Source organism: Salmo salar, chromosome 06 (assembly GCF_965601325.2).
Source record: "Salmo salar chromosome 06, fSalSal1, whole genome shotgun sequence".
In the NCBI taxonomy this organism is placed as follows: domain Eukaryota; kingdom Metazoa; phylum Chordata; class Actinopteri; order Salmoniformes; family Salmonidae; genus Salmo; species Salmo salar.
This window is the reverse complement of record NC_138296.1, coordinates 75,519,225-75,545,819: the sequence shown is the minus strand read 5'-3', so window position 1 is coordinate 75,545,819 and position 26,595 is coordinate 75,519,225. Positions and strand designations below refer to the sequence as shown.

At 46.3% G+C, this 26,595-nt stretch overlaps 1 protein-coding gene across 1 annotated transcript in view; it reads right to left on the bottom strand.

Annotated features, from left to right (window-relative positions):
- mettl24 (methyltransferase like 24) overlaps window positions 1-26,595 on the bottom strand; it is a 54,210-nt gene that overhangs the window by 18,046 nt on the left and 9,569 nt on the right. Inside the window, exons 2-3 of the mRNA XM_014205523.3 lie at window positions 6,694-6,792; window positions 3,261-3,406 (exon numbers count right to left, since the gene is read on the bottom strand). Coding sequence (XP_014060998.2) covers window positions 3,261-3,406; window positions 6,694-6,792 — 245 coding nt within the window. The remainder of the gene's footprint in view (window positions 1-3,260; window positions 3,407-6,693; window positions 6,793-26,595) is intronic.

Below are 26,595 nucleotides of genomic sequence, written 5' to 3'. Positions count from 1 at the left end.
TTATGTGAACAGCCATGCTGAAGGAACAAACCAGCTTTCATCATGGTTGGCTTGACCTTTTCCTGACCAAGACCAAATCTGGGCCCTAGTTCCAGGTTTATTATTCTCTGGTCGATTAGAGGGAAAACTCACAGCGCTTAATGATGTTCTGTACTTCCTAAGCTATCTCACTCTCATCCCCCCTCTCTCTCTCTCTAACCCAACTCTCTCTCTTTCTCTCTTTCTCTCTCTCTCTCCCACAGTGTTGATGTGAGTGATAAGGTAGGTGATATTCTCCTGTTTATCTGCTATTACAAGAGTCCATCAAACTAATGTGGCAGACAAAACCAACCCACAGATCATTAGATCAATACAGACAGGTATATATACAGTATATTATACACTTTTATAGCGTACTTTGACATGAGTGGGCATTACTACAAGTAACATTATGAAAAGTGTCCGTTTTTGACTAAAGGATAAATTACTTTAGTAGATATGGTACGGACCGGTAATTACTCTGGAGCTTTGTCATGTGTGTGTGTGTTTGTGTGTGTGTGTATATGTGTGTGCATTTCACTTGTATCTGTGTGTGTTCATCAGTCACCAATAACAAATCCGATATGTTTCCCTCCAACCAATTCATGTGATCCTTGACCTTGCTATTAACAGGCAGACAGCCAACAGTGAGGGGTAATCCCTAAAGGTCTACTGCTGCATTCCCACCCCATTATTCCTGCGCCCCGCCCCGCCCCCCTCACCTCTACCCTCCTATACTGTCTTGTACTCTCCTCTACCCTCATCTACCCTCCTCTACCCTCCTATACTGTCTTGTACTCTCCTCTACCCTCATCTACCCTCCTCTACCCTCCTATACTGTCTTGTACTCTCCTCTACCCTCATCTACCCTCCTCTACCCTCCTATACTGTCTTGTACTCTCCTCTACCCTCATCTACCCTCCTCTACCCTCCTATACTGTCTTGTACTCTCCTCTACCCTCATCTACCCTCCTCTACTGTCCTCAACCCTCCTCTACCGTCCTCTACCCTCCTCTACTGACCTCCACCGTCCTCTACCCTCCTCTACCCTCCTCTACCGTCCTCCTCCATCCTCTACCGTCCTCAACCCTCCTCTACCGTCCTCTACCCTCCTCTACTGACCTCCACCGTCCTCAACACTCTCCTATCCTCCCCTACCGTCCTCCTCCATCCTCTACCGTCCTCCACCCTCCCTTATCCTCCCCTACCGTCCTCAACCCTCCTCTACCGACCTCTACCGTCCTCTACCGTCCTCTACCCTCCCCTACCATCCTCTACCGTCCTCTACCCTCCCCTACCGTCCTCTACCGTCCTCTACCCTCCCCTACCGTCCTCTACCGTCCTCTACCCTCCCCTACCGTCATCTACCGTCCTCAACCCTCCTCTACCGACCTCTACCGTCCTCTACCCTCCCCTATCCTACCCTACCGTCCTCTACCGACCTCTACCGTCCTCTACCCTCCCCTATCCTCCCTACCCTCCTCTACCGACCTCTACCGACCTCTACCGTCCTCTACCGTCCTCAACCCTCCTCTCCCGTCTTCCACCCTCCCTTATCCTCCTCTACCGTCCTCAACCCTCCTCTACCGACCTCTACCGTCCTCTACCGTCCTCAACCCTCCTCTACCCTCCTCTACCGTCCTCTACCGTCCTCTACCTTCCTCTACCATCCTCAACCCTCCTCTACCGTCCTCAACTCCTCCTCTACCGTCCTCTAGCCTCCTCTACCCTGACCTCTACCTGTCCTCTCCACCTCTACCGTCCTCCACCCTCCCCTATCCTCCCCTACCGTCCTCAACCCTCCTCTACCGTCCTCTACCGTCCTCAACCCTCCTCTACCCTCCTCTACACTCCTCTACACTCCTCTACCGTCCTCAACCCTCCTCTACCCTCCTCTACCGTCCTCTACCGTCCTCTACCTTCCTCTACCATCCTCAACTCTCCTCTACCGTCCTCAACTCTCCTCTACCGTCCTCTAGCCTCCTCTACTGACCTCTACTGTCCTTTACCCTCCCTTATCCTCCCCTATCGTCCTCTACCGTCCTCAACTCTCCTCTACACTCCTCTACCGTCCTCAACCCTCCTCTACCCTCCTCTACACTCCTCTACACTCCTCTACCGTCCTCAACCCTCCTCTACCCTCCTCTACCCTCCTCTACCCTCCTCTACCCTCTACCGTCCTCTACGCTCCTCTACCCTCCTCTACCCTCCTCTACCCTCCTCTACCCTCCTCTACCCTCCTCTACCCTCTACCGTCCTCTACGCTCCTCTACCCTCCTCTACCCTCCTCTACCGTCCTCTACCCTCCTCTACACTCCTCTACCGTCCTCTACCCTCCTCTACCCTCCTCTACCCTCCTCCACCGTCCTCCATCGTCCTCTACCCTCATTTACCCTCCTCTACACTCGTCTACACTCCTCTACCGTCCTCTACCCTTCTCTACCATCCTCTACTCTCCTGTACCGTCCTTTACCGTCCTCTACCCTCCTCTACCCTCCTCTACGTCCTCTACCCTCTACCGTCCTCTACGCTCCTCTACCCTCCTGTACGCTCCTCTACTGTCCTCTACCCTCCTCTACCCTCCTCTACCCTCCTGTACCCTCCTCTACATCCTCTACCCTCTACCGTCCTCTACGCTCCTCTACCCTCCTGTACGCTCCTCTACTGTCCTCTACCGTCCTCTACCGTCCTCTTCCCTCCTCTACCCTCCTATACTGTCCTTTACTGTCCCTCTTAGTGTCCAGAGCCTGCTTACTGCTAACCCTGCAGCTGTCAGCACACCTGTGCTGTCTCTCAACACCCACATTAATAGGCCCTCCAGCGGTTTAATCTCTTTAACCCTCCACTTTACCATGCTGCCACTGCCAAGCCCAGCCAGTCCAGCTCGGCCCTGGAAATACAGCAGGGACAAAGCCTCTCCTGGAAGGTCAAATACCTTTATAACCTGCAATATAGCCACCAGATTACTTGACACTCACTCCAGAGATATGATGTGATTGGTTTGGGCCAGGCTGTTCCTCTGTGTGCGCGTGCGGGCTTGTGTGTGCCCGTGATGTGTGTGTGTGCATGTGGAGGTGTGTATGCATTCGTGTGCATGTTTGTGTGTGTGTGTGCGTGTGTGTGTGTGTGTGTGTGTGTGTGTGTGTGTGTGTGTGTGTGTGTGTGTGTGTGTGTGTGTGTGTGTGTGTGTGTGTGTGTGTGTGTGTGTGTGCCTGTGTGTGCCTGTGTGTGTGTGTACTCACCCCAGAGAGTAGACCCGGCAGTGTTGGATGTGTATCCGTTGTGCCAGGCTGTACCTGCTGTCCAGACACACTGCCCAGTGCCCCTCTGGCCCCTCCTGACCTCCCTGTACCACGGGGCTCTCTGGGGAAGGGGGGGCACAAAACACCTGTAGGTAGAAACAGGGGTCATTAATACACCTGTCCCCAAAAATATCATTGTCATCGTTATTATCATCGCCATCGTTATCATTATCGTAATTGTGATCACCATCGTTGTCATTAGCGTAATCGTTATCAACATCATTATCGTAATTGTTATCATCATCCACGTCATATACCATAGTTATGCTTGCCCCTGTCCCATCACATGTTCACCACACACACCCACATACTGTAGACACATTCTGAGATTCATTCACCAGGTGCCTTATTCATATTTCAACATGTTTTTCTTTCTCATCGTGCAGCACTCTCTCAATTTCTCCTCCTCTACCCCTCGCCTTCTTTTCCTTTTGGTTTCAGTAAAGGAGAAAAGATTGGATTTAGTGTTAAGAAATGCGTCCTCCATCCTTAACATGATTCTCCATCCCACAAGTGACAGGGCACCTTCATCTTGTCTTAATGTTCAAGGATTCCATTGACAAAAGAGAAAGAGAACGCTTCCCAAGGTGAATGACAGGTTCAGCTAGTGCCAGTCAACAATCCAATTGTGTGTGTGTGTGCGTGTGTGTGTGCATTGTGTGTGCATGTGTGTGTGTGTGCATGTGTGTGTGTGTGCATGTGTGTGTGTGCGTCCTGAATGTCTGAGTGTGTGTGGGAGGTTTTGAAACAGACAGGATTTATGACTGTTTGCTGTCTGATTGCTTTATCTCTTCTGTCTCCAGAGACTGTCTGAACTTGACTGGACCAGCGGACATTGCCAGAGACTGAGACTGATCATGTGTTGTAATCACAATGTCTTTCCCATACAGACTGCAGCTTAGGCTGTGTGGCTCCCTGTGTGGGATACAGTCCAGTCCACTGCTCTGCAGAGACCGGTGACTGATCCTTCTCTTCTGAACCTCACTGAACCATCATGTTAATAACAGTCCGACTAAAACCAGGAGAGATCAGAACACAGATAAAATCATGGTTTTAGTCGCTATCATAGTGATCCTGTGCTAGACCCATATCCATGTCTGTTATTCGTCTCTTACAGCATTCATTAACCACTCCATCTGCCCTTTACAAAGTCTGTTGACATTTCTGCTTTCTTTCCCATGCCACAAAAAAACATCTGTAAGGAGTCTAGAATCTTTAGGGGCGTTCTTTCTTGTTGTGATGTCATAAGGCTTTGGAATGTCTTGTTTCCGACTGCTTCAATCTTTAGAAGAGAATCATTTATCCATAGAGATGAATATGCCTTTAGCCTCTTGTGTGTGTGTATGTGTGTGTGTATATATATATATATATATACTGAGTGAACAAAACATTAAGAACACCTTCCTAATATTGAGTTACACCCCCCCACTTTGCTCTCAGAACAGCCTCAATTCGTTGGGGCATGGACTCTACAAGGTGTCAAAATCGTTCCACAGGGATGCTGGCCCATGTTGACTCCAATGCTTCCCACAGTTGTGTCAAGTTGGCTGGGTGTGCTTTGGGTGGTGGACCATTCTTGATACGCGCAGGAAACTGTTGAGAGTAAAAAACCCAGCAGTGTTGCAGTTCTTGACACACTCAAACCGGTGCGCCTGGCTCCTACTACCATACCCTGTTCAAAGGCACTTAAACATTTTGTCTTGCCCATTCACTCTCTGATTTGCACACATACATAATCCATTTCTCAATTGTCTCAAGGCTTAAAAATCCTTCTTTAACCTGTCTCCTCCCCTTCATCTACATTGATTGAAGTGGATTGAACAAGTGACATCAATAAGGGATCATAGCTTTTACCTGGATTCACCTGGTCATGTCATGGAAAGAGCAGGTGTTCCTAATGTTTTGTACACTCAGTGTATATGTGTGTGTGTATACACAGTATGTATATGTGTCTAATTATATTAATTGCACAATCCCAGTGCAGCGTGTCTCTCTCAGAGGCTGAGTTCTGCCAACCACGACGTCAGTCAGAATTACTGCTGAGGTACACTGTAATCTCCATGGCAACTCCCTCTCCGCCTGTCAGTGTAGATGATGGATGACTCACCCCCTCCACCACACACACACACACACACACACACACACACACACACACACACACACACACACACACACACACACACACACACACACACACACACACACACACACACACACACACACACACACACACACACACACTCCCCCAAAGGCTTATTCATTATGAGCAGCATGCCTGCCATGCTAGATATAGATTAGGTGCTTTATTATTAGCAGGGCTGTGGGCCCACAGTATATGAAAGACAAGATAATAAGTTGCCAATGTTTCTTAACTTAATTTGATTACGGAGGGACAATGCCTTCATTATCAGAAAAGACTTGGACTGTTAGCAAGGATCCGATGTACTTGACTATTTAAACACCTTCATCGATGCTGAAGCCTCCATCACACTGTGCATTTCAGGTTTATTTAGTATTTTGCTGACTGTAAGACACAAGGACATAAAAGCCGAGTATGTCTTTGCCTCTCAATCTTCATCCTCACACAACACAACAGCATTTCAATCGATTTCCTGTGCCATAGGAAATAACAACCAATCTAACAAGGCAAGATCCTCTCATTGATTTAGTAGGAACGAGACGAATCAGACGAATCAGAATGCCATCTCTATGGTAATCATTAGAGTAATGACGCATGTGTGAGCTGTCAAGCAAGACAAAATCTTTTTCAATGAGCATAATATGAAAAGGGTGCTTTGTTTACAGTTCGAGTTGGTTATTCTCTGTTTATTTACCAGTTAGACCTTTATGCACCACTGACTGGCATGACAAAGTACTGAATCATCTATAGAAGCTTTAGTTCCAGTCAGACTACACAGCAGCAGCTAATTTGAATAAGCATTCAGTGTCCCAAATGGCGCCCTATTCCCTACACAGTGCACCACTAAGAAGTGCACTACAGTGAATATGATGCGATTTGGGAACAGGCACATGGTCCTGCAGCCACTTTGGTCTCCCTCCTCAATTCTAGACAGACAGTGCAACGTTCTAGAACTAGGACACTCCATCTGGCTTTATAATCTAGATCAGATACAGTATCTACAGTATTCATTCATTCACTGCATTTGTATTATGTGTACATGTACACTGCATGTATCTGTGTACATCTGAATATTGTACAGATATGACATGTAATAACATTGTGTGAGTCCCAAATGGTACCCCATTCCCTATATAGTGCAGTCCTTTTGACTAGAGCCCTGGTCCAAGGTAGAGCATTATATAGGGAGTAGGGTGCCATTTGAGACACAGGCATTGACTGAGTGTGACCCACCTGCGGTGTAGTGATGTAGCTGAGGAACCTCCGTGCTTCCCCCTCCAGGGAGTGGCTGTCACTGGCCCACGGCTCCAGCTCTATGTGCCACCTGGCAGACTGAGAGAAGGAACAGGGACACAGCCAAACAGCATCAGTGGGCCAGGGAGATGGCCAATCAGCAACAGTGTTACTATCAGTGTGAAATCCTAAGAATGACAACCATGAAAGTGACATTAGTGACAAACCTTGTGTTCTGTTACCAGTCTAACAGGCTACCCTATTGCTGCTGTCCAAGTCCACTGCCCCAGTACATATCCCTACATGAGGAATGCTTCTGTGTAATATTCCTAATGTTCCTGGCTGCTATACAGGCCCAGGCTCAATGACCTCATTTATCATCACATGAATTTGTCTGTGGGATTAGAGCAGAGAAAGAGAGAGAGAGAGACCAGAGAGAGAGGCAGAAAGAGAGAGAGAAAGACAAACAAGACCAGAGAGAGACAGAAAGAGAGAGAGGGACCAAAAAGACCAGAGAGAGCAGAGAGAGAGACCAGAGAGACCAGAGAGACCAGAGACCAGAAAGACTACAAAGACCAGAGAGAGATACCAGAGAGAGACCAGAGAGAGAGACCAGAGAGAGACCAGAGAGAGACCAGAGAGAGAGACCAGAGAGAGACCAGAGAGAGACCAGAGAGACCAGAGAGACCAGAGACCAGAAAGACTACAAAGACCAGAGAGAGATACCAGAGAGAGACAAGAGAGAGAGACCAGAGAGAGACCAGAGAGAGAGACCAGAGAGAGACCAGAGAGACCAGAGACCAGAAAGACTACAAAGACCAGAGAGAGATACCAGAGAGAGACCAGAGAGAGAGACCAGAAAGAGCAGAGAGAGAGACCAGAAAGAGCAGAGAGAGACCAGAGAGACCAGAAAGACCAGAGAGAGAGACCAGAGAGACCAGAAAGACCAGAGAGAGAGACCAGAGAGACCAGAAAGACCAGAGAGAGAGACCAGAGAGACCAGAAAGACCAGAGAGAGAGACCAGAGAGACCAGAAAGACCAGAGAGAGAGACCAGAGAGACCAGAAAGACCAGAGAGAGAGACCAGAGAGACCAGAGAGACCAGAGAGAGAGAGAGAGAGAGAGAGAGAGAGAGAGAGAGAGAGAGAGACCAGAGAAACCAGAGAGAGAGAGAATCACTGTGCTGTGTTCCAGAAATCAATCCCCACATTGGCCAACTGGACAACTGGAGAAGTACATCCCATAGTGTGGTTGTGTTTGCACTGTAATTGCATAGGTCAAACACTGTGACCAATGTCAATGACTGCTGGTGCTGGGTTATTTAACTAGAATGATAGGCTGATGATAACTGGATCATGTCATTGTCAACTGTCTGTGTTCCCTTCCTGTGTTTTCATGTGGACAGTATTAGAGTGTGCATGTGTTGTCATGTGTGGTAACTGCACACTAATACATGGTGATGTTGATGTTCTCCCCTCTCAGACTCAGCTGGACCACAGGACTATGGGTTAGTCCCAAATGGCACCCTATACCCTACATAGGGCACTACTTTTGACCAGAACGTTATGGGCCTTGGTCAAAAGTAGTGCACTATAAAGGGAATAGGGTGCCATTTGTGTTAGGCTCACTGCTTAGGCCACATCTGTCAGACAGTCTGTGCAGAACCTCTCAATGACGTCAGGGGAGTGTTTAGATCAAAGTATGCAGTTCAGTGTTTTTCTCTTCTCTCTTCAGTCCATATGTATTTGCTCTGTCTCTTGCTAATTCTTTCTGTTTTCTTCTTACTTTCTCTCACCCTGTCTCTCTCTTTCAGTTTCCCTTGCTCTACCCCTCATATGGCCCCATGGCCCTAGCCTAGACCCATGTGTGTCTACTTTCCCCATCCCTCCTTATATTTTCCTCTCTTGTTCTTTCTCTCTTTCTCTTCCTTCCTGACCCTTGTCCCCTCTCAAAGTGTTTCAACAGAACATGTTCCAGACACATTTGTTTACAATCCTCAACCTTGTCACTTCTACAAAGAGAGAAAGACAGAACAACCTCGCCGGAATCCAATCGTTCACTCTAGTGCTGTACATTTGTAACGGGGAATGAGAATGAAATGTTTTCTGCCATTTCTCCTGTCAACCTAGACCAAGAGGTTGTTTATAACTCACCTCTGTGACAATTTCATTTGTCTCAGCTCAGCAACAGCTTTCTCTATGACAGGCCATCTTAGATATTCCTGCTGCTAGCTTAACCTAGCCTAGCCAATTGTGTCTACAGGCTCATGTTGAGGATAGAGGTTATTAACCCCTGCTGGTCTTCTCTGTTAGTAATTCAACTGATCATCGATTTCCTCTGTCAAACCATCAGAATTTCTGTCATGCCTCAATCCCCCCCCCAGATTGAAATGATTATGTATGCAGGCCAGCAGATATTATTGGTGTGGCCGCCGTTCCTTCAACACCAGATTTAATTTCTAGTTTTTTGTTGTTGTTTGTTTTTCATATCTGTTTGTGTTGTTTTTCTGCTTGTGATTTCCTCTGTCCCTGTGTGATAGTGTTTCATTAAGCAGAGCTCGGAGGGGAGAAAAGACACACAAAAACATAATTGGGCAATTAGTCAGAACAGGAGTAGAAGAGGGAGGGAGGTAGAGAGGGAGGCAGAGAGAGAGAGAGGGGGAGAAGAAGATTGAGAAAGAGGGAGAGACAGAAAGAATAAGAGAGAGAAGAAGAGAGGGATGGGGGTTACAGTGGCTCACAGGAGATTGCAACCCCTCTCATCTCTGTCAAATCATATTGCCTTCACCCCCTCAGCTTTTCTACTGAAAATCCCTCACTTGTGATGCTGGGCTGGTGCTATGAAGCTTTCAGCATGCAAGCCTTTTAGCTCTGTCTGTGCATTAAGCCATTCCTACTACTAGGCCTACCATTCGAAGGCATGACAATTACCATGGGGCAAAACAGCACAGAGATGTGGAACCAGACTACACTATACATCAGCACAGAGATCTGGAACCACACTACTCTATACATCAACACAGAGATCTGGAACCAGACTACACTATACATCAGCACAGAGATCTGGAACCACACTACTCTATACATCAGCACAGAGATCTGGAACCACACTACTCTATACATCAACACAGAGATCTGGAACCAGACTACACTATACATCAACACAGAGATCTGGAACCAGACTACACTTTACATCAACACAGAGATCTGGAACCACACTACTCTATACATCAACACAGAGATCTGGAACCAGACTACACTATACATCAGCACAGAGATCTGGAACCACACTACTCTATACATCAACACAGAGATCTGGGACCAGACTACACTATACATCAACACAGAGATCTGGAACCAGACTACACTATACATCAACACAGAGATCTGGAACCAGACTACACTATACATCAACACAGAGATCTGGGACCAGACTACGCTATACATCAACACAAAGATCTGGGACCAGACTACACTATACATCAGCACAGAGATCTGGAACCAGACTACACTATACATCAACACAGAGATCTGGAACCAGACTACACTATACATCAACACAGAGATCTGGAACCACACTACTCTATACATCAACACAGAGATCTGGAACCAGACTACACTATACATCAACACAGAGATCTGGAACCAGACTACACTATACATCAACACAGAGATCTGGAACCAGACTACACTATACATCAACACAGAGATCTGGAACCACACTACTCTATACATCAACACAGAGATCTGGAACCAGACTACACTATACATCAACACAGAGATCAAGGGCCCAGGCTATACTATACATCAACACAGAGATCGAAGGCCCAGGCTATACTATACATCAACACAGAGATCTGAGACCAGACTACACTATACATCAACACAGAGATCAAAGGCCCAGGCTATACTATACATCAACACAGAGATCTGGGACCAGACTACACTATACATCAACACAGAGATCAAGGGCCCAGGCTATACTATACATCAACACAGAGATCTGGAACCAGACTACACTATACATCAACACAGAGATCTGGAACCAGACTACACTATACATCAACACAGAGATCTGGAATCACACTACTCTATACATCAACACAGAGATCTGGAACCACACTACTCTATACATCAACACAGAGATCTGGGACCAGACTACACTATACATCAACACAGAGATCAAGGGCCCAGGCTATACTATACATCAACACAGAGATCTGGGACCAGACTACACTATACATCAACACAGAGATCAAGGGCCCAGGCTATACTATACATCAACACAGAGATCAAGGGCCCAGGCTATACTATACATCAACACAGAGATCTGGGACCAGGCTACACTATACATCAACACAGAGATCAAGGGCCCAGGCTATACTATACATCAACACAGAGATCAAGGGCCCAGGCTATACTATACCGTAGCTCCGTCATATGGAGACCTCATATCCTATGGACTGCCAGGCTCACATCTATGTTTTTGTCTATTCTACATCCCTGAAACATGGGACTTGTTTTCTACATCCCTGAAACATGGGACTTGTTTTCTACATCCCTAAAACATGGGACTTGTTTTCTACATCCTTGAAATACCATATAGACTACAAGGAGCCCTGGACCCTTGTGCCTCTGAACCCCCTCCCTCAGCCTAGGATGTTTTGGGTAGCCTGGTTCTAGATCTCTGTGCTGTTTTGTCCCATGGTCATTGTCATGCCTTCGAATGGTAGGCCTCATTTTTTTTCTCTCTCTCTTTCTCGGAGGACCTGAGCCCTAGGACCATGCCTCAGGACTACCTGGCCTGATGACTCCTTACTGTCCCCAGTCCACCTGGTCGTGCTGCTGCTCCAGTTTCAACTGTTCTGCCTACGGCTATTGAACCCTGACCTGTTCACCAGACATCCTACCTTGTCCCAGACCTGATATTTTTAACTCCCTAGAGACAGCAGGAGCAGTAGAGATATTCTGAATGATCGGATATGAAAAGCTAACTGACATTTACTCCTGAGGTGCTGACCTGTTGCACCCTCTACAACCACTGTGATTATTATTATTTGACCCTGCTGGTCGTCTATGAACATTTGAACATCTTGGCCATATTCTGTTATAATCTCCACCCGGCACATCCAGAAGAGGACTGGCCACCCCTCAGAGCCTGGTTCCACTCTAGGTTTCTTCCTAGGTTCCTGCCTTTCTAGGGAGTTTTTCCTAGCCACTGTGCTTCTACACCTGCATTGCTTGCTGTTTGGGGTTTTAGGCTGGGTTTCTGTACAGCACTTTGTGACATTAGCTGATGTAAGAAGGACTTTATAAATACATTTGATTGATTGATATAGCCCCTCCCTCAGCCTATAGCCCCTCCCTCAGTGTATAGCCCCTCCCTCAGTGTATAGTCCCTCCCTCAGCCTATAGCCCCTCCCTCAGCCTATAGCCCCTCCCCCAGTTTATAGCCCTTCCCTCAGTCTATAGCCCCTCCCTCAGATTATAGCCCCTCCCTCAGTTTATTGCCCCTCCCTCAGCCTATATCCCCCCCTCAGTGTATAGCCCCTCCCTCAGTTTATAGCCCCGCCCTCAGCCTGTAGCCTGTCGTGGCCTGTACATCAGTTTGGATCAGGTCCTGACAACCACAGATAAACAGGGAAATAGTTGGGTTGGGTATTTAACTGGGGATCAGGGAGGGGTGGATTATGAGCCATTTGGCCAGGGGTGGAGGTGTGTGACTGCTTACAGAGAATGAGAATCTGCCTTCGGTTTTAATTACCCTTCTGAGATGAATTACCCTAGAGGACCAACACTGTCATGTATTCCAGCCCCCCCAGTAATGTAGTGTTCTGATTTCCTTCTTTCCCTTGTTCTTATTTGATGAGGAAATGTAATTGCTTGGCCAGAGAGTTTTCTCCTCACACACACCTGGATGCTCTAAATCAGACAGAACATATGAGAATACCCCTGACAGACACAGAGAGACACACACATTAGCCAGAGTGATTCCGTTGAGATGTGTACCTACAGTCACTTCAGAAGGGGCTCCTTTAACAAAAGAAGACTTAATAGACACACCTGGTCACAGCATCAGATCCTGGCTTCAATGTGATGTAACCCAGGCTTGACGTTCTCAACTTGTTTTTGCCTGCAGGCGTGTGTGTGTGTGTGTGTGTGTGTGTGTGTGTGTTTGTGTGTGTGTTTGTGTTTTTGCCTGTGTGTGTGTGTTTGTGTGTGTGTTTGTGTTTTTGTGTGTGTGTGTGTGTGTGTGTGTGTGTGTGTGTGTGTGTGTGTGTGTGTGTGTGTGTGTGTGTGTGTGTGTGTGTGTGGGTGATGGGATTGCTGTTAGATCGGCTGATAAGTGGAGCAGCAACAAGCCATCAACACCTCCAGGACACCACAGTTAATCAGACTGAGGCAGAGTATCATCTGCTCTCTCTCTCTGCTCTCAGTCCTTAATCTCTATCTATCAGCTCTTTCCCAGACCCACTACTGTGGTATACATGTGTGCTGGTAGGCTATCAGGCATAGTTTTCAGGAAGAAAATGAAGACAGTCATACAATACTACTCACAGATTTCTATTCACGCTGTAACTGAAGAAATATTTGGGCACTCAGTTCCTCCTCAGGGAAGTTGTTCTATGCCAGTGTGTTAGGTAACGTGGTGAAAGACTTCAACAGTCATGTTAGCTCAAGGTTGTCTTGGCAGGTTTACAATTGTGAGTCATGGAGAGTGGGAGAAAAGGTTCTGCCTTTTTCAGTGCTCTGCCCTTCAGAGGAGGTGTGAGCACTGAGCAGCGAGACAGACGGGCTAACCATAAATAATCCCTAGAACTGATAGAGGGGTAGGGGGTAGGGGGGTAGAGGGGTAGAAGGGTGGTGAGGTAGAGGGGGGGTAGAGGGGGGTGGGGGTGGGGGTGAAGGGGAGGGGTGGGAGGAGGGGGTGGGGTGGGGGTGGGGGTGAGGGGAGGGGTGGTGGGGAGAGGGGGGTGGGGTGGGGGTGAGGGAGGGGTGGGAGGGGAAGGGGGAGGGGTGGGTGGGGGTAAAGGGGTAGAAGGGTGGTGGGGTAGAGGAGGGGTAGAGAGGTGGTAGGGGTGAATGGATAGAGGCGTGGAGGGGTGGTGGGTAGAGAGTTGGTGGGTAGAGGGGTGGTGGGTAGATGGGTGAAGGAGTAGAGGGGTGGAGGGGTAGAGAGGTGAAGAGGTGGATGAAACAATGGCAGACAGACACACCAGGCCCAACCAGTGAATACTTCCACCCTAGAGAGTGAGGAGGTGGAGAGTGAGGAGGTAGAGAGTGAGGAGGTAAAGAGTGAGGAGGTAGAGAGTGAGGAGGTAGAGAGTGAGGAGGTGGAGAGTGAGGAGGTAGAGAGTGTGGAGGTAGAGAGTGAGGAGGTAGAGAGTGTGGAGGTAGAGAGTGAGGAGGTAGAGAGTGAGGAGGTAGAGAGTGAGGAGGTGGAGAGTGAGGAGGTAGAGAGTGAGGAGGTAGAGAGTGAGGAGGTGGAGAGTGTGGAGGTAGAGAGTGAGGAGGTAGAGAGTGAGGAGGTGGAGAGTGAGGAGGTAGAGAGTGAGGAGGTGGAGAGTGAGGAGGTAGAGAGTGAGGAGGTAAAGAGTGAGGAGGTAGAGAGTGAGGAGGTAGAGAGTGAGGAGGTAGAGAGTGTGGAGGTAGAGAGTGTGGAGGTAGAGAGTGAGGAGGTGGAGAGTGAGGAGGTGGAGAGTGAGGAGGTGGAGAGTGGAGGTAGAGAGTGAGGAGGTAGAGAGTGAGGAGGTAGAGAGTGAGGAGGTGGAGAGTGAGGAGGTGGAGAGTGAGGAGGTAGAGAGTGAGGAGGTAAAGAGTGAGGAGGTAGAGAGTGAGGAGGTGGAGAGTGAGGAGGTGGAGAGTGAGGAGGTAGAGAGTGTGGAGGTAGAGAGTGAGGAGGTAGAGAGTGAGGAGGTGGAGAGTGAGGAGGTAGAGAGTGAGGAGGTGGAGAGTGAGGAGGTAGAGAGTGAGGAGGTAGAGAGTGTGTAGGTAGAGAGTGTGGAGGTGGAGAGTGAGGAGGTGGAGATTGAAGAGGTGGAGATTGAAGAGGCGGAGATTGAAGAGGCAGAGAGTGAGGAGGTAGAGATTAAGGAGGTGGAGATTGAGGAGGTAGAGAGTGAGGAGGTGGAGAGTGGAGGAACAATCATTTTAATTTACTCTTACTCCACAATGCCCTTTCCCACCTGGACAAAAGGAACACCTATGTGAGAATGCTGTTCATTGACTACAACTCAGTGTTCAACACCATAGTGCCCACGAAGCTCATCACTAAGCTAAGGACCTTGGGACTAAACACCTCCCTCTGCAACTGGATCCTGGACTTCCTGACGGATCACCCCCAGGTGGTAAGGGTAGGGAACAATATGTCTGCCACGCTGATCCTCCACGCTGATCCGCCTGATCACCAACAACGATTAGACCCCCATTAACATCGATGGGGCTGTAGTGGAGCGGATCGAGAGTTTCAAGTTCCTTGGTGTCCAGATCACCAACGAACTATCATGTACAAACACACCAAGACAGTCGTGAAGAGGGCAAGACAACAGCTTTTCCCCCTCAGGAGACTGAAAAGATTTGGCATGGGTTCCCAGTACCTCAAAAAGTTCAACAGCTGCACCATCGAGAGCATCCTGACTGGTTGCATCACTGCCTGGTATGGCAACTGCTCGGCCTCTGACTGCAAGGCACTACAGAGGGTATTGCGTACGGCCCAGTACATCACTGGGGCCAAGCTTCCTGCCATCCAGGACCTCTATACCAGTCGTGTCAGAGGAAGGCCCTAAATATTGTCAGAGACTCCAGTCACCCAAGTCATAGACTGTTTTCTCTGCTACCGCACGGCAAGCGGTACCGGAGTGCCAAGTCTAGGACCAAAAGGCTCCTTAACAGCTTCTACCCCCAAGCCATAAGACTGCTGAACAACTAATCAAATGGCCACCCGGACTATTTACGTTGACACCCCCTCCCCCCCTTTGTTTTTACACAGCTGCTACTCGCTGTTTATTATCTATGCATAGTCACTTCTCCCCTACCTACATGTACAAGTTACCTCTAACCTGTACCCCTGCACACTGACTCAGTACCGATACCCCCTGTATATAGCCTCATTATTGTTATTTTATTGTGTTACTTTTTCTATTTTTTTACTTCAGGTTATTTAGTAAATAAGTAAGCTTGTAAGTAAGCATTTCACGGTAAGGGCTACACGTGTTGTATTCCGCGCATGTGACAAATAAAGTTTGATTTGATTTGAGAGAGAGAGAAGGAGAAGTTTATACGTATCTGATATGGCCTTAGCTACAAGTTCTGGAAATGTTTCCACATCATATGAAAAAAAAGATCTATGTGATGTTGAATCAATGTGGAAAACGTATTGGATTTGCAAAAAGTAATAAACTTAAAGGAATTTAGGTCATTTGTGTGTTTTTTTTTGGTTATTTGTGTCACCCACATTTGACCCTAAATCCAATGAGATGGTTACATTTTTTTCTTGATTTCATTTTGATTCAAAATCAAAAGTAAATCAAAACTAGACTTCGAACTGATGTCTGTGCCCAGAGGGGTAGAACTGAACAGAAATCAGAAGGCCTGTGTCTGCTGTACAGTATAAGTAAAAGCTACAGGTGAACTGTCTGCATAGCTGTGCATCTGGACACCATGATACATACAGGCACTGAGATGCCAAGTCTGTTCTGTCTGTCTGCTGGACATGGTCCAGGTCTGGTACCTGCTGTTACACTGCCTGGCATCTTCAACAGAACAGGTGGGATAACAAGTCCTCACTACCCCCTCTTTGGGTGAAAACATATAAACGGCTTGTGCGCATTGGTTTAGTACGGAGGGAGGTTTTGGGTGGCCATTATAGCCAATCCTAAACATGCGGTGTGGGACATAAACTCTCCCACAGCCTATTAGCTGCCTCTATCCACCTGTTAAAAGTTCAGCTCACCGGGTGTCTCTTTTCAACAAAACATTTGGTTTAAATGAGTTTGGAGTGCCTGCTGCTGTTGAAATCTCATTCAGGAAATATATTATTACAAACACACCCCAGCCTGTTGTTTTTCAGTACAGTATTTAGCCTCGCTTAGCGCTCTGGGCCAATGTCACACACAGCGTTAATATCTTCTGTTGATTTATCTGTCTTTATTTTTTACAAGCAGGAGATCATCCATCTCTATCACTCTCTCCCCCTCCCTTCCCCCTCTTTTCTTTATCACGCAGTTTGAGAGAGTGATTATAGCTATGAATATGATGATTACTGTTGCAGCAGCTATTCCATCACTCATTTGGGTGGCAACGGCAAGCTTGCTTGTTGAGTTACGCTGTTAGGCTGTGTGGACTTCCAGACTACAATCTTAGGAAAAAAGGTGCTATCTAGAACATAAAAGGGTTCTATCGGCTGTCCCCATTGGGAAACCCTTTAAAGAACCCTTTTTGGTTCCAGGTAGAAGCCTATTAGGTAGAACCATTTCTACATGGAACCCAAAAGAGTTCTACCTGGAACCAAAAAGGTTCTACCTGGAACCAAAAATAGTTATCCTATGGGGACAGCCGAAGAACCATTTTGGAACCCTAGCTGGATTCTGCTCTCGATGGGAATCTAGTTCTGGTAGCATGGCTTTATGTTAGGTCCTTGGAGGTCAAGGGGTTAAGGCTATTATAAGATTAGAGCAAAATAGAGCCAAAGTGGTGGTCTTATTATGGACCCACCCATAGAAAATGGAATTCCATAGATATCATCATAAACCAATATGGGTTCATAAATCAAAATGGATTGAGGTGAATTGTTCTGCTCATAATGGTAAGACAATGGTAGGCAAATGTATACAGTAATAGGCCAACTGCAGGAATGATTAATATGCCAGCCACACTTAATCCATGTATTACAGCCCTGAGGTTTAATTTAGGTATGGCTGGTCTCGTCTCAACCATCCCAGCTCAGAGCTGGTGTATAGCTCAGTGTACAGGGAGAATATAACCAAATTAAAGTGGGAGGATTACGCTAGTCCTTTTAATAAAGACCATAATCTGACTGGGATTAAGCTAGGTTTAAAGGAAAAGTGACGGAGGGAGAGAGGGAGAAGGGGTTAAAGGGAGGGAGAGAGGGAGAAGGGGAATAGAAGGAGGGAGTTAGGGAGAAGGGGATAGAGGGAGATAGTCTGTATGACAGGGACAGGGGGAAGGAGAGAGTGAGGGAGTCTGTAGGGAGGGGGAAGGAGAGAGTGAGGGAGTCTGTAGGGAGGGGGAAGGAGAGAGTGAGGGAGTCTGTAGGGAGGGGGAAGGAGAGAGTGAGGGAGGGAGTCTGTAGGGAGGGGGAAGGAGAGAGTGAGGGAGTCTGTAGGGAGGGGGAAGGAGAGAGTGAGGGAGTCTGTAGGGAGGGGGAAGGAGAGAGTGAGGGAGTCTGTAGGGAGGGGGAAGGAGAGAGTGAGGGAGTCTGTAGGGAGGGGGAAGGAGAGAGTGAGGGAGTCTGTAGGGAGGGGGAAGGAGAGAGTGAGGGAGTCTGTAGGGAGGGGGAAGGAGAGAGTGAGGGAGTCTGTAGGGAGGGGGAAGGAGAGAGTGAGGGAGTCTGTAGGGAGGGGGAAGGAGAGAGTGAGGGAGTCTGTAGGGAGGGGGAAGGAGAGAGTGAGGGAGTCTGTAGGGAGAGGGAAGGAGAGAGTGAGGGAGTCTGTAGGGAGGGGGAAGGAGAGAGTGAGGGAGGGAGTCTGTAGGGAGGGAGAAGGGGGATAATGGAGGGTCTGTAGGAGTGGTGAATGGAGGGAGGCACTGTTTCCATCTCTATTCCCTGCAGAGCGGATTTAAAAGTAAAAACATACTGTACTCTCCCTAAGTAACATCTGGGCAACATTTACTATGTAGCTGTGTGTATGGGGGCGGGAGGGATGGGGGGGGGGGGGGGGTTGCAGGGGGGGCGGGGGATTCTTCAAAGGATTAAAAGGATTCTTCAGAATGTGTTTAGTGTAAAGTGGAGATGGGAGATTGGGGGGATTACAGCCTATGTTCTTATGTTTCTCAACAGCATCATAACAATACGATAATCTCATTGTTGAGCAGTTTTCTCATGGCAGTAACATTGAATTCTATCCATCTAGATCTACAATAAAGCTGCTCTGAGAACTGTGTTTGTTCTGGCCTTTAATAAAGCTTTCTTATGAAGCAGTCACTGATCCTAGTCATGTTTTCACAAGTACTTCTCATTTAGGGCCCCTAAAATATCCAAATAAGGGAACCCCCCTTTTGCGCCCCAAATGCTGCACCTCTGTGTTCTGTTCCATTAGCTTGCCATGCAATGAATACGAGACATAATCGTAGCAAAATTGACTGAGAGGCGATTGATTGCTCTGCAATGAATACTGATTCTAAAGAGTTTAGCTTGACTGGTGCATCCTGAGTAAAGAAGTGGGCTTCTACGGCGTCATTGCTGTGGATTGCTGTATGAAAGCATTTGGCCCAAACCCCTCTAAAAGTATTGGACGAGGGAGATAAAAAAAGCAGGTAGGAAAAACTCCATTAGACAGAAGGGGATCAAAACAAGCTGCCATAACAAGGACTGAATCCGGAAGTACTCCTGTTGATGAGGACATCAATTCTAAAAGCCTCTACGGCACAAAAACTACTTTACCACATAAAAAGCTTTTTCCCTTCATAAAAATAAAACAAGTTTCTATTATAGCTTTTACACAGAGTTCTTTAATCTCTTGTCTATGTATCTTCTTATCACGGTTGGTTGTGTTATCACTTTACTGTAAAAATATTTTCTTCGCATATGCCTTTTACAGTAGTTTGTTTTTATCTCCAGCATATGCTGATATGTAGGCCTAGATTACATGGGCTGTTATTTATCGATTCATGTGTTATCTATAAGATGTATTGAGGGGGTTGACTGCTCCAGAATCCCCTGCCTACCTTCATAACACACACCCAGAGAGCCACACCCCTCAGCCCACCTTTGAAAGACTAGGCTGGTGTGTGTGAATCACTGTCTCTCTCTCTCGCCATTCAATTTCAATTCAAATGGCTTTATTGACATGGGAAATATACTACTGTTCAAATGTTTGGGGTCACTTAGAAATGTACTTGTTTTTGAAAGAAAAGCTCATTTTTTGTCTATTAAAATAACATCAAATTGATCAGAAATACAGTGTAGACATTGTTAATGTTATAAATGACTATTGTAGCTGGAAACGGCAGATATTTTTCATGAAATATCTACATAGAGGCCCATTATCAGCAACCATCACTCCTGTGTTCTAATGGCACGTTGTGTTAGCTAATCCAAGTTTATCATTTTAAAAGGCTAATTGATCATTAGAAAACCCTTTTGCAATTATGTTAGCACAGCTGAAAACTGTTGTTCTGATTAAAGAAGCAATAAAACTGTCCTTCTTTAGACTAGTTGAGTATCTGGAGCATCAGCATTTGTGGCCTCGATTACAGGCTCAAAACAGCCAGAAACAAAGCACTTTCTTCTGAAACCTGTCAGTCTATTCTTGTTCAGAGAAATGAAGGCTATTCCATGTGAGAAATTGCCAAGAAACTGAAGATCTCGTACAATGCTGTGTACTACTCCCTTCACAGAACAGCGCAAACTGTCTCCAACCAGAATAGAAAGAGGAGTGGGAGGCCCCGGTGCACAACTGAGCGAAAGGACAAGTGCATTAGAGTGTCTAGTTTGAGAAACAGACGCCTCACAAGTCCTCAACTGGCAGCTTCATTAAATAGTACCCTCAAAACACTAGTCTCAACGTCAACAGTGAAGAGGCAACTCAGGGATGTTGGCATTCTGCTCTGCATATATTATTTGGTGTTTTACATTGTACAAAGAGAATGTTTTTTGCAGAATTCTGCATGCAGTCTCAATTTGGTGTTTGTCCCTTTTTTGTGAGTTTTTGGTTGGTGAGTGGACCCCAGACCTCACAACCATAAAAGGCAATGGGTTCTATAACTGATTCAAGTATTTTTAGCCAGATCTTAATTGAGATTTTGAATATTATGTTCCTTTTGATGGCATAGAAGGCCCTTCTTGCCTTGTCTCTCAGATCGTTCACAACTTTGTGGAAGTTACCTGTGGTGCTGATGTTTAGGCAGAGGTATGTAAAGTTGTTTGTGTGCTCTAGGGCAACAGTGTCTAGATGGAATTTGTATTAGTGGTTCTGGCAACTGGACCTTTGTTGGAACACCATTCTTTTTGTCTTACTGAGATGTACGGTCAATGCCCAGGTCTGACAGAATCTGTGCAGAAGATCTAGGTGCTGCTGTAGGCCCTCCTTGGCTGGAGACAGAAGCACCAGATCAGCAAACAGTAGACATTTGACTTCAGATTCTAGTAGGGTGATGCCGGGTGCTACAGACTGTTCAATTTATTGATATATAGTATCAGTCAAAGGTTTGGACACACCTACTCATTCCAGGATTTTTCTTTATTTTTACTATTTTCTACATTATATAATAATAGTGAAGACATCACAACTATGAAATAATACATATGGAATCATGTAGTACACAGAAAGTGTTAAACAAATAAAAACATATTTTATATTTGAGATTCTTCAAAGTAGCATCTCTTTGCCTTGATTACAGCTTTGCACACTCTTGGCATTCTCTCAACCAATCCTCTGGTCTGATGAAACAAAGATAGATCTGTTTGGCCATAATGACCATCGTTATGTTTGGAGGAAAAAGGGGGAGGCTTGCAAGCCAAAGAACATCATTCCAACCGTGAAGCACGGGGGTGGCAGCATCATGTTGTGGGGGTGCTTTGCTGCAGGAGGGACTGGTGCACTTCCAAAATAGATGGCATCATGTGGAAGGAATATTATGTGGAAGGAATATTATGTGGATATATTGAAACAGCATCTCAAGACATCAGTCAGGAAGTTAAAGCTTGGTCGCAAATGGGTCTTCCAAATGGACAATGACCCCAAGCATACTTCCAAAGCTGTGGCAAAATGGCTTAAGGACAACAAAGTCAAGGTATTGGAGTGACCATCACAAAGCCCTGACCTCAATCCTATAGAAAATTTGTGGGCAGAACTGAAAAAGCGTGTGCGAGCAAAGAGGCCTACAAACCTGACTCAGTTACACCAGCTCTGTCAGGAGGAATGGGCCAAAATTCACCCAACTTATTGAGGGAAGCTTGTGGAAGGCTACCCAAAACGTTTGACTCAAGTTAAACAATTTAAAGCCAATGCTACCAAATACTCATTGAGTGTATGTAAACTTCTGACCCACTGGGAATGTGATGAAAGAAATAAAAGCTGAAAGAAATAATTCTATCTACTATTATTCTGATATTTCACATTCTTAAAATAAAGTGGTGATCCTAACTGACCTAAAACAGGGAATTATTACTAGGATTAAATGTCAGGAATTGTGAAAAACTGAGTTTAAAACTGAGTTTCCGACTTCAACTGCACACGCATGCATACACGCACGCGCACACACACACACACACACACACACACACACACACACACACACACACACACACACACACACACACACACACACACACACACACACACACACACACACACACACACACACACACACACACACACACACACACACACACACACTACGCACACACCATTTAGTGAATATGTGTTGTGCCCTCCTACATTTGCCTAGGAACTACAGAACCTTTCCAGAGTCAAATGATTATTTCTTCCCCTTTTGCAGCAGGCCTCGTTCCATATAGGGTGACAGTGGTTGTTTGTTTGAGTGTGTGAGAGAGACTCGGGGTGTTTAGAGTGTGTGGTTGTGTATATCAGTGTGCATTTCAGGGAGTGTGGCAATGTGTGTGTGGCTCTACTTGTGCGCCCAGCTGTGTGTTTTAGTGTGTGTATGTGCATGGGTTATGTACCAGCAAATCTATGTCATTAGTCAATAAGAACCGTTGAAGTGTTCTGGGACTGAATTGATGCCATATTCCGTTCAGTGTGTGTGTGTGTGTGTGTGTGTGTGTGTATGTGTGATCCCTCCCTGCCTGCCTCCCTGACTCCCTGCCTGCCTCCCTGACTCCCTGCCTGCCTCCCTGACTTCCTGACTCCCTGGCTGCCTCCCTGACTCCCTGGCTGCCTCCCTGACACCCTGCCTGCCTCCCTGACTCCCTGGTTGTCTCCCTGACTCCCTGCCTGCCTCCATGCCTCCCGCCCTCCCTGCCTCCCTGCCTCCCTGACTCCCTGCCTGCCTCCATGCCTCCCGTCCTCCCTGCCTCCCTGGCTTCCTGCCTTCCTGCCTGCCTGCCTCCCTCCCTCCCTCCCTGCCTAGCTCCCTGGCAGTCTGCCTGGACCAAAGCCCAGATATGACATCTGTGTTGGATTTCTTATGGACAGTACTGCTGAGTGCCATATGACACAGACAAAGATGGAGAGAGAGAGAGATAGAGAGAGCGAGAGAGAGAGAGAGAGAGAGAGAGAGAGAGAGAGAGAGAGAGAGAGAGAGAGAGAGAGAGAGAGAGAGAGTTAGATCTGAGATTTATGGACATCTTGTTCAATTTCTTCAAACTTGTTCACCCCTACTCTACTATGCACTTCGACATTTTAAATTCTCTTCATCGCACCTCTACTCCACACTACAAGACAAGACAAGTGCCCTTTCAGATTCTCTCGGCATGACACCTCTGCTCTCTCTCCCTCTCATCTTCTCTCTCTCCCTTTCTTTTCTCTACCAGCCAAGCACTTGCATCTTCAAAGCTTCAAGCAGACAAACCCCACAGAAGACCAGAGAGAGTAAGAAAGCCTTCCTAACAAAGTAAAAATGGCACTGACTGTTTCAACACAGCGAGCTTATAACAAGAACAAAACTCTCTCCTTGTCTGCTGTGCTACTCAGGTCTCTAATAGTGTCTACCTAACCACAACCTAACCACAACCTAACCACAACCATAGAAGTGGTGGCTGTATTCTGGCACCTCTACAACAAAAGACCCGACACTCTACAGTCACTAAGTCACTTTGGCCGTCCTCATAGGAGAACTCTTTTTGGTTCCAGGTAGAACCCTTTCGGGTTCCAAGTGGAACCATCTGTGGAAAGGATTCTACATGGAACCCAAAAGGGTTCTACCTGGAACCAAAAATGGTTATTCAAAGGGTTCTCCTATGGGGACAGCAGAAGAACCATTTTAGACTCTAGATAACACCTTTCTTTCTGAGAGTGGAGCGTGATGTTTTAGCTGTAAAATATTATCTTTGGTGACCTGGTGTGCCTGCCTGTGTCTGTGGCGGACTTAAAGCCCATAGTTCACTGCGGAGGAAGTAGCTGGGGATTGGCGTTGATTGATGGGGGGGGGGGGGGGGGGCAGCTAGCCTTTTCGTAGGTCAATGGCGCCTATTCACCTCAGTTTTCTCTGTAGGAGGTTGAGAACTAATGGAATGTCCCAAACAAAATGAGCATGTCTGAGAGGGACCATTGTGAGAGCTGCCCTCAACCCTAACCCCAACCCTAACCCTCAGGACGTGGCAGTTTTAGACATTTAGTGGGAGCCTTTGTCTGATAAGAGTCACTGTACAACAGAAGACTGTATGTTCAACTCAAAGTGAATTTGGTTCAATAATCAATCTCTTCATAGTCTATTACATGGGTTGGAGCAAAATACTTTGGAGATGACAGCGTTAATAGAATAGCCCTCTATTCAAAAGTCCATCTGGAATCCATTTGCTCTCACATGATGTTATGTTATGGAAATTCTTAACTATCTTTTGCATTACAGCAATCCATATACTACCAAATCAACCTCTAACCAATAATTTATTTCACTCTCTATCTATGCTGAACAAAAATATAAACGCAACATGCAACAATTTAAAAGATTTTACACTGAGTTACAGTTCACATAAGGAAATCAGACAATTTAAATAAATTCATTAGGCCCTAATCTATGGATTTCACATGACTGGGCAGGGGAGCAGCCATGGGCCTTGGAGGACTTAGGCCCACCCACTTGGCAGTCAGGCCCACCAACTGGGGAACCAGGCCCAGCCAATCAGAATGAGTTCTTCCCCACAAAAGGGCATTATTACAGACAGAAATACTCCTCAGCACCAGCACCACCACCCCCCTCAGACGATCCCGCAGGTGATGTGGAGATTCTGAGTTGGCCTGGTTACACTTGGTCTGTGGTTGTGAGGCCAGTTGGACGTACTGCCAAATTCTATAAAACGATGTTGGAGGCAGCTTATGGTAGAGAAATTAACATTCAATTCTCTGACAACAGCTCTGGTGGACATTCCTGCAGTCAGCATGCCAATTGCACATTCCCTCAAAACTTGAGACATATGTGGCATTGTGTTACGTGACAAAACTGCACATTTTAGAGTGGCCTTTTATTGTCCCTAGCACAAGGTGCACCTGTGTAATGATCATGCTGTTTAATTAGCTTTTTGATATGCCACACCTGTCAGGTGGATGGATTATCTTGGCAAAGGAGAAATGCTCACTAACAGGGATTTTAAACAAATTTGTGCACAAAATTTGAAAGAAATAAGCTTTTTGTGCATATGGAACATTTCTGAGATTTTGGATTTTAGCTCATGAAACATGGGACCAACACTTTACATGTTGCCTTTATATTTTTGTTCAGTATAATATGTTGACTTCATACAGGTCAAATTAATTTAGTAACAACTGGTAAAGCCAGTCATGGTAGATGCAGTGTGTCTGTGACTCTATGGGGCATTCCAGCTGCAGCTCCAGGGAAGGGAGAACAGACATGGTGTGACCCCTGGTGACATGTCACTTTTTCAGCCATTGATCTGCTGTGGCTCCCTTGCCCCTGGTTCCCTCTGCTCTGGGTTTAAAGCTGTCTGAGAAACTCAGTCACACCTATGGGATTAAAAAGTCTACTTCTCTCTCTCTCTCTCTCTCTCTCTCTCTCTCTCTCTCTCTCTCTCTCTCTCTCTCTCTCTCTCTCTCTCTCCTCCCCATTTCTAGACTGCTAAGAGACTTAAACCAGGGTCACTTTAGTTTCTTTGCCAAACCCATAGGTACCCCACTTGCTGTTAGTGAGTTTGGTTAAACTCAGTGACTAAGCTCACAAATAGAGGCTTCGTTGGGGAATGAACCAGACCAAATGGATTGTTATTGAGTGAGTGCAGCATTCATTTAGAGTCATGTTGATGCTGATTTCAAAAAAAGTCATCAAGGTTCGCTGGGTGAACGGAAGAGCTTAATTGAAATAGGTGTTTATTTCTCTCTTTCCACTCATTTAAATAAAAGGTTGTCTAGTTGAAATTCAGGCCATTCTGGCTGACGAGGCAAACTGCTAGAGTCAATTAACCTTTTACTGCAGTGGGCTAAATCAGGGTCACACAGTGTTTCTTGTTAGTCTTAAACAAATCTACTTTGAAGCAAAAGTATACACCTCACACACATGGTTATGGGCTTACAAAAACAGTTGAAGATATAGAGTTGATATAGAGTTGAAATGTACTCCATAAAAATTGTTTATTAATTAGGAAAATATGAAAAATATGAAGAACATTCAACCAATGAGGCCACAAGGTCAGTTGACTGCAGGAAAGGGCTTTGATGTGGGACAACATTTGTGATTATTTTTTATTACCAATGCAGGCAAGGCCGTAGGCCGTCATTGTAAATAATAATTTGTTCTTAACTGACTTGCCTAGTCAAGTAAAGGTTGAATAAAAACTCAAAACTAGGCAAGCTGAAGGAAAAGTACACAACAGAAGACAGGATCGTGAACGTACCAGCTAACTCAGACATTCTGTGTGTAAGCTCTATGTTGTGCTGGGTTGTGTTCTGTGCAGTGCTATTTGTCGACACGTGTATATTATGAGTTGTTATGTGTACATGAACAGTATATGACCAACTCAGTTGCTCATGGTAAGGATGAGTGTATTGCAGGGTATTGTTTTGTTATACACCCCAGTGTGTTTTTTCTG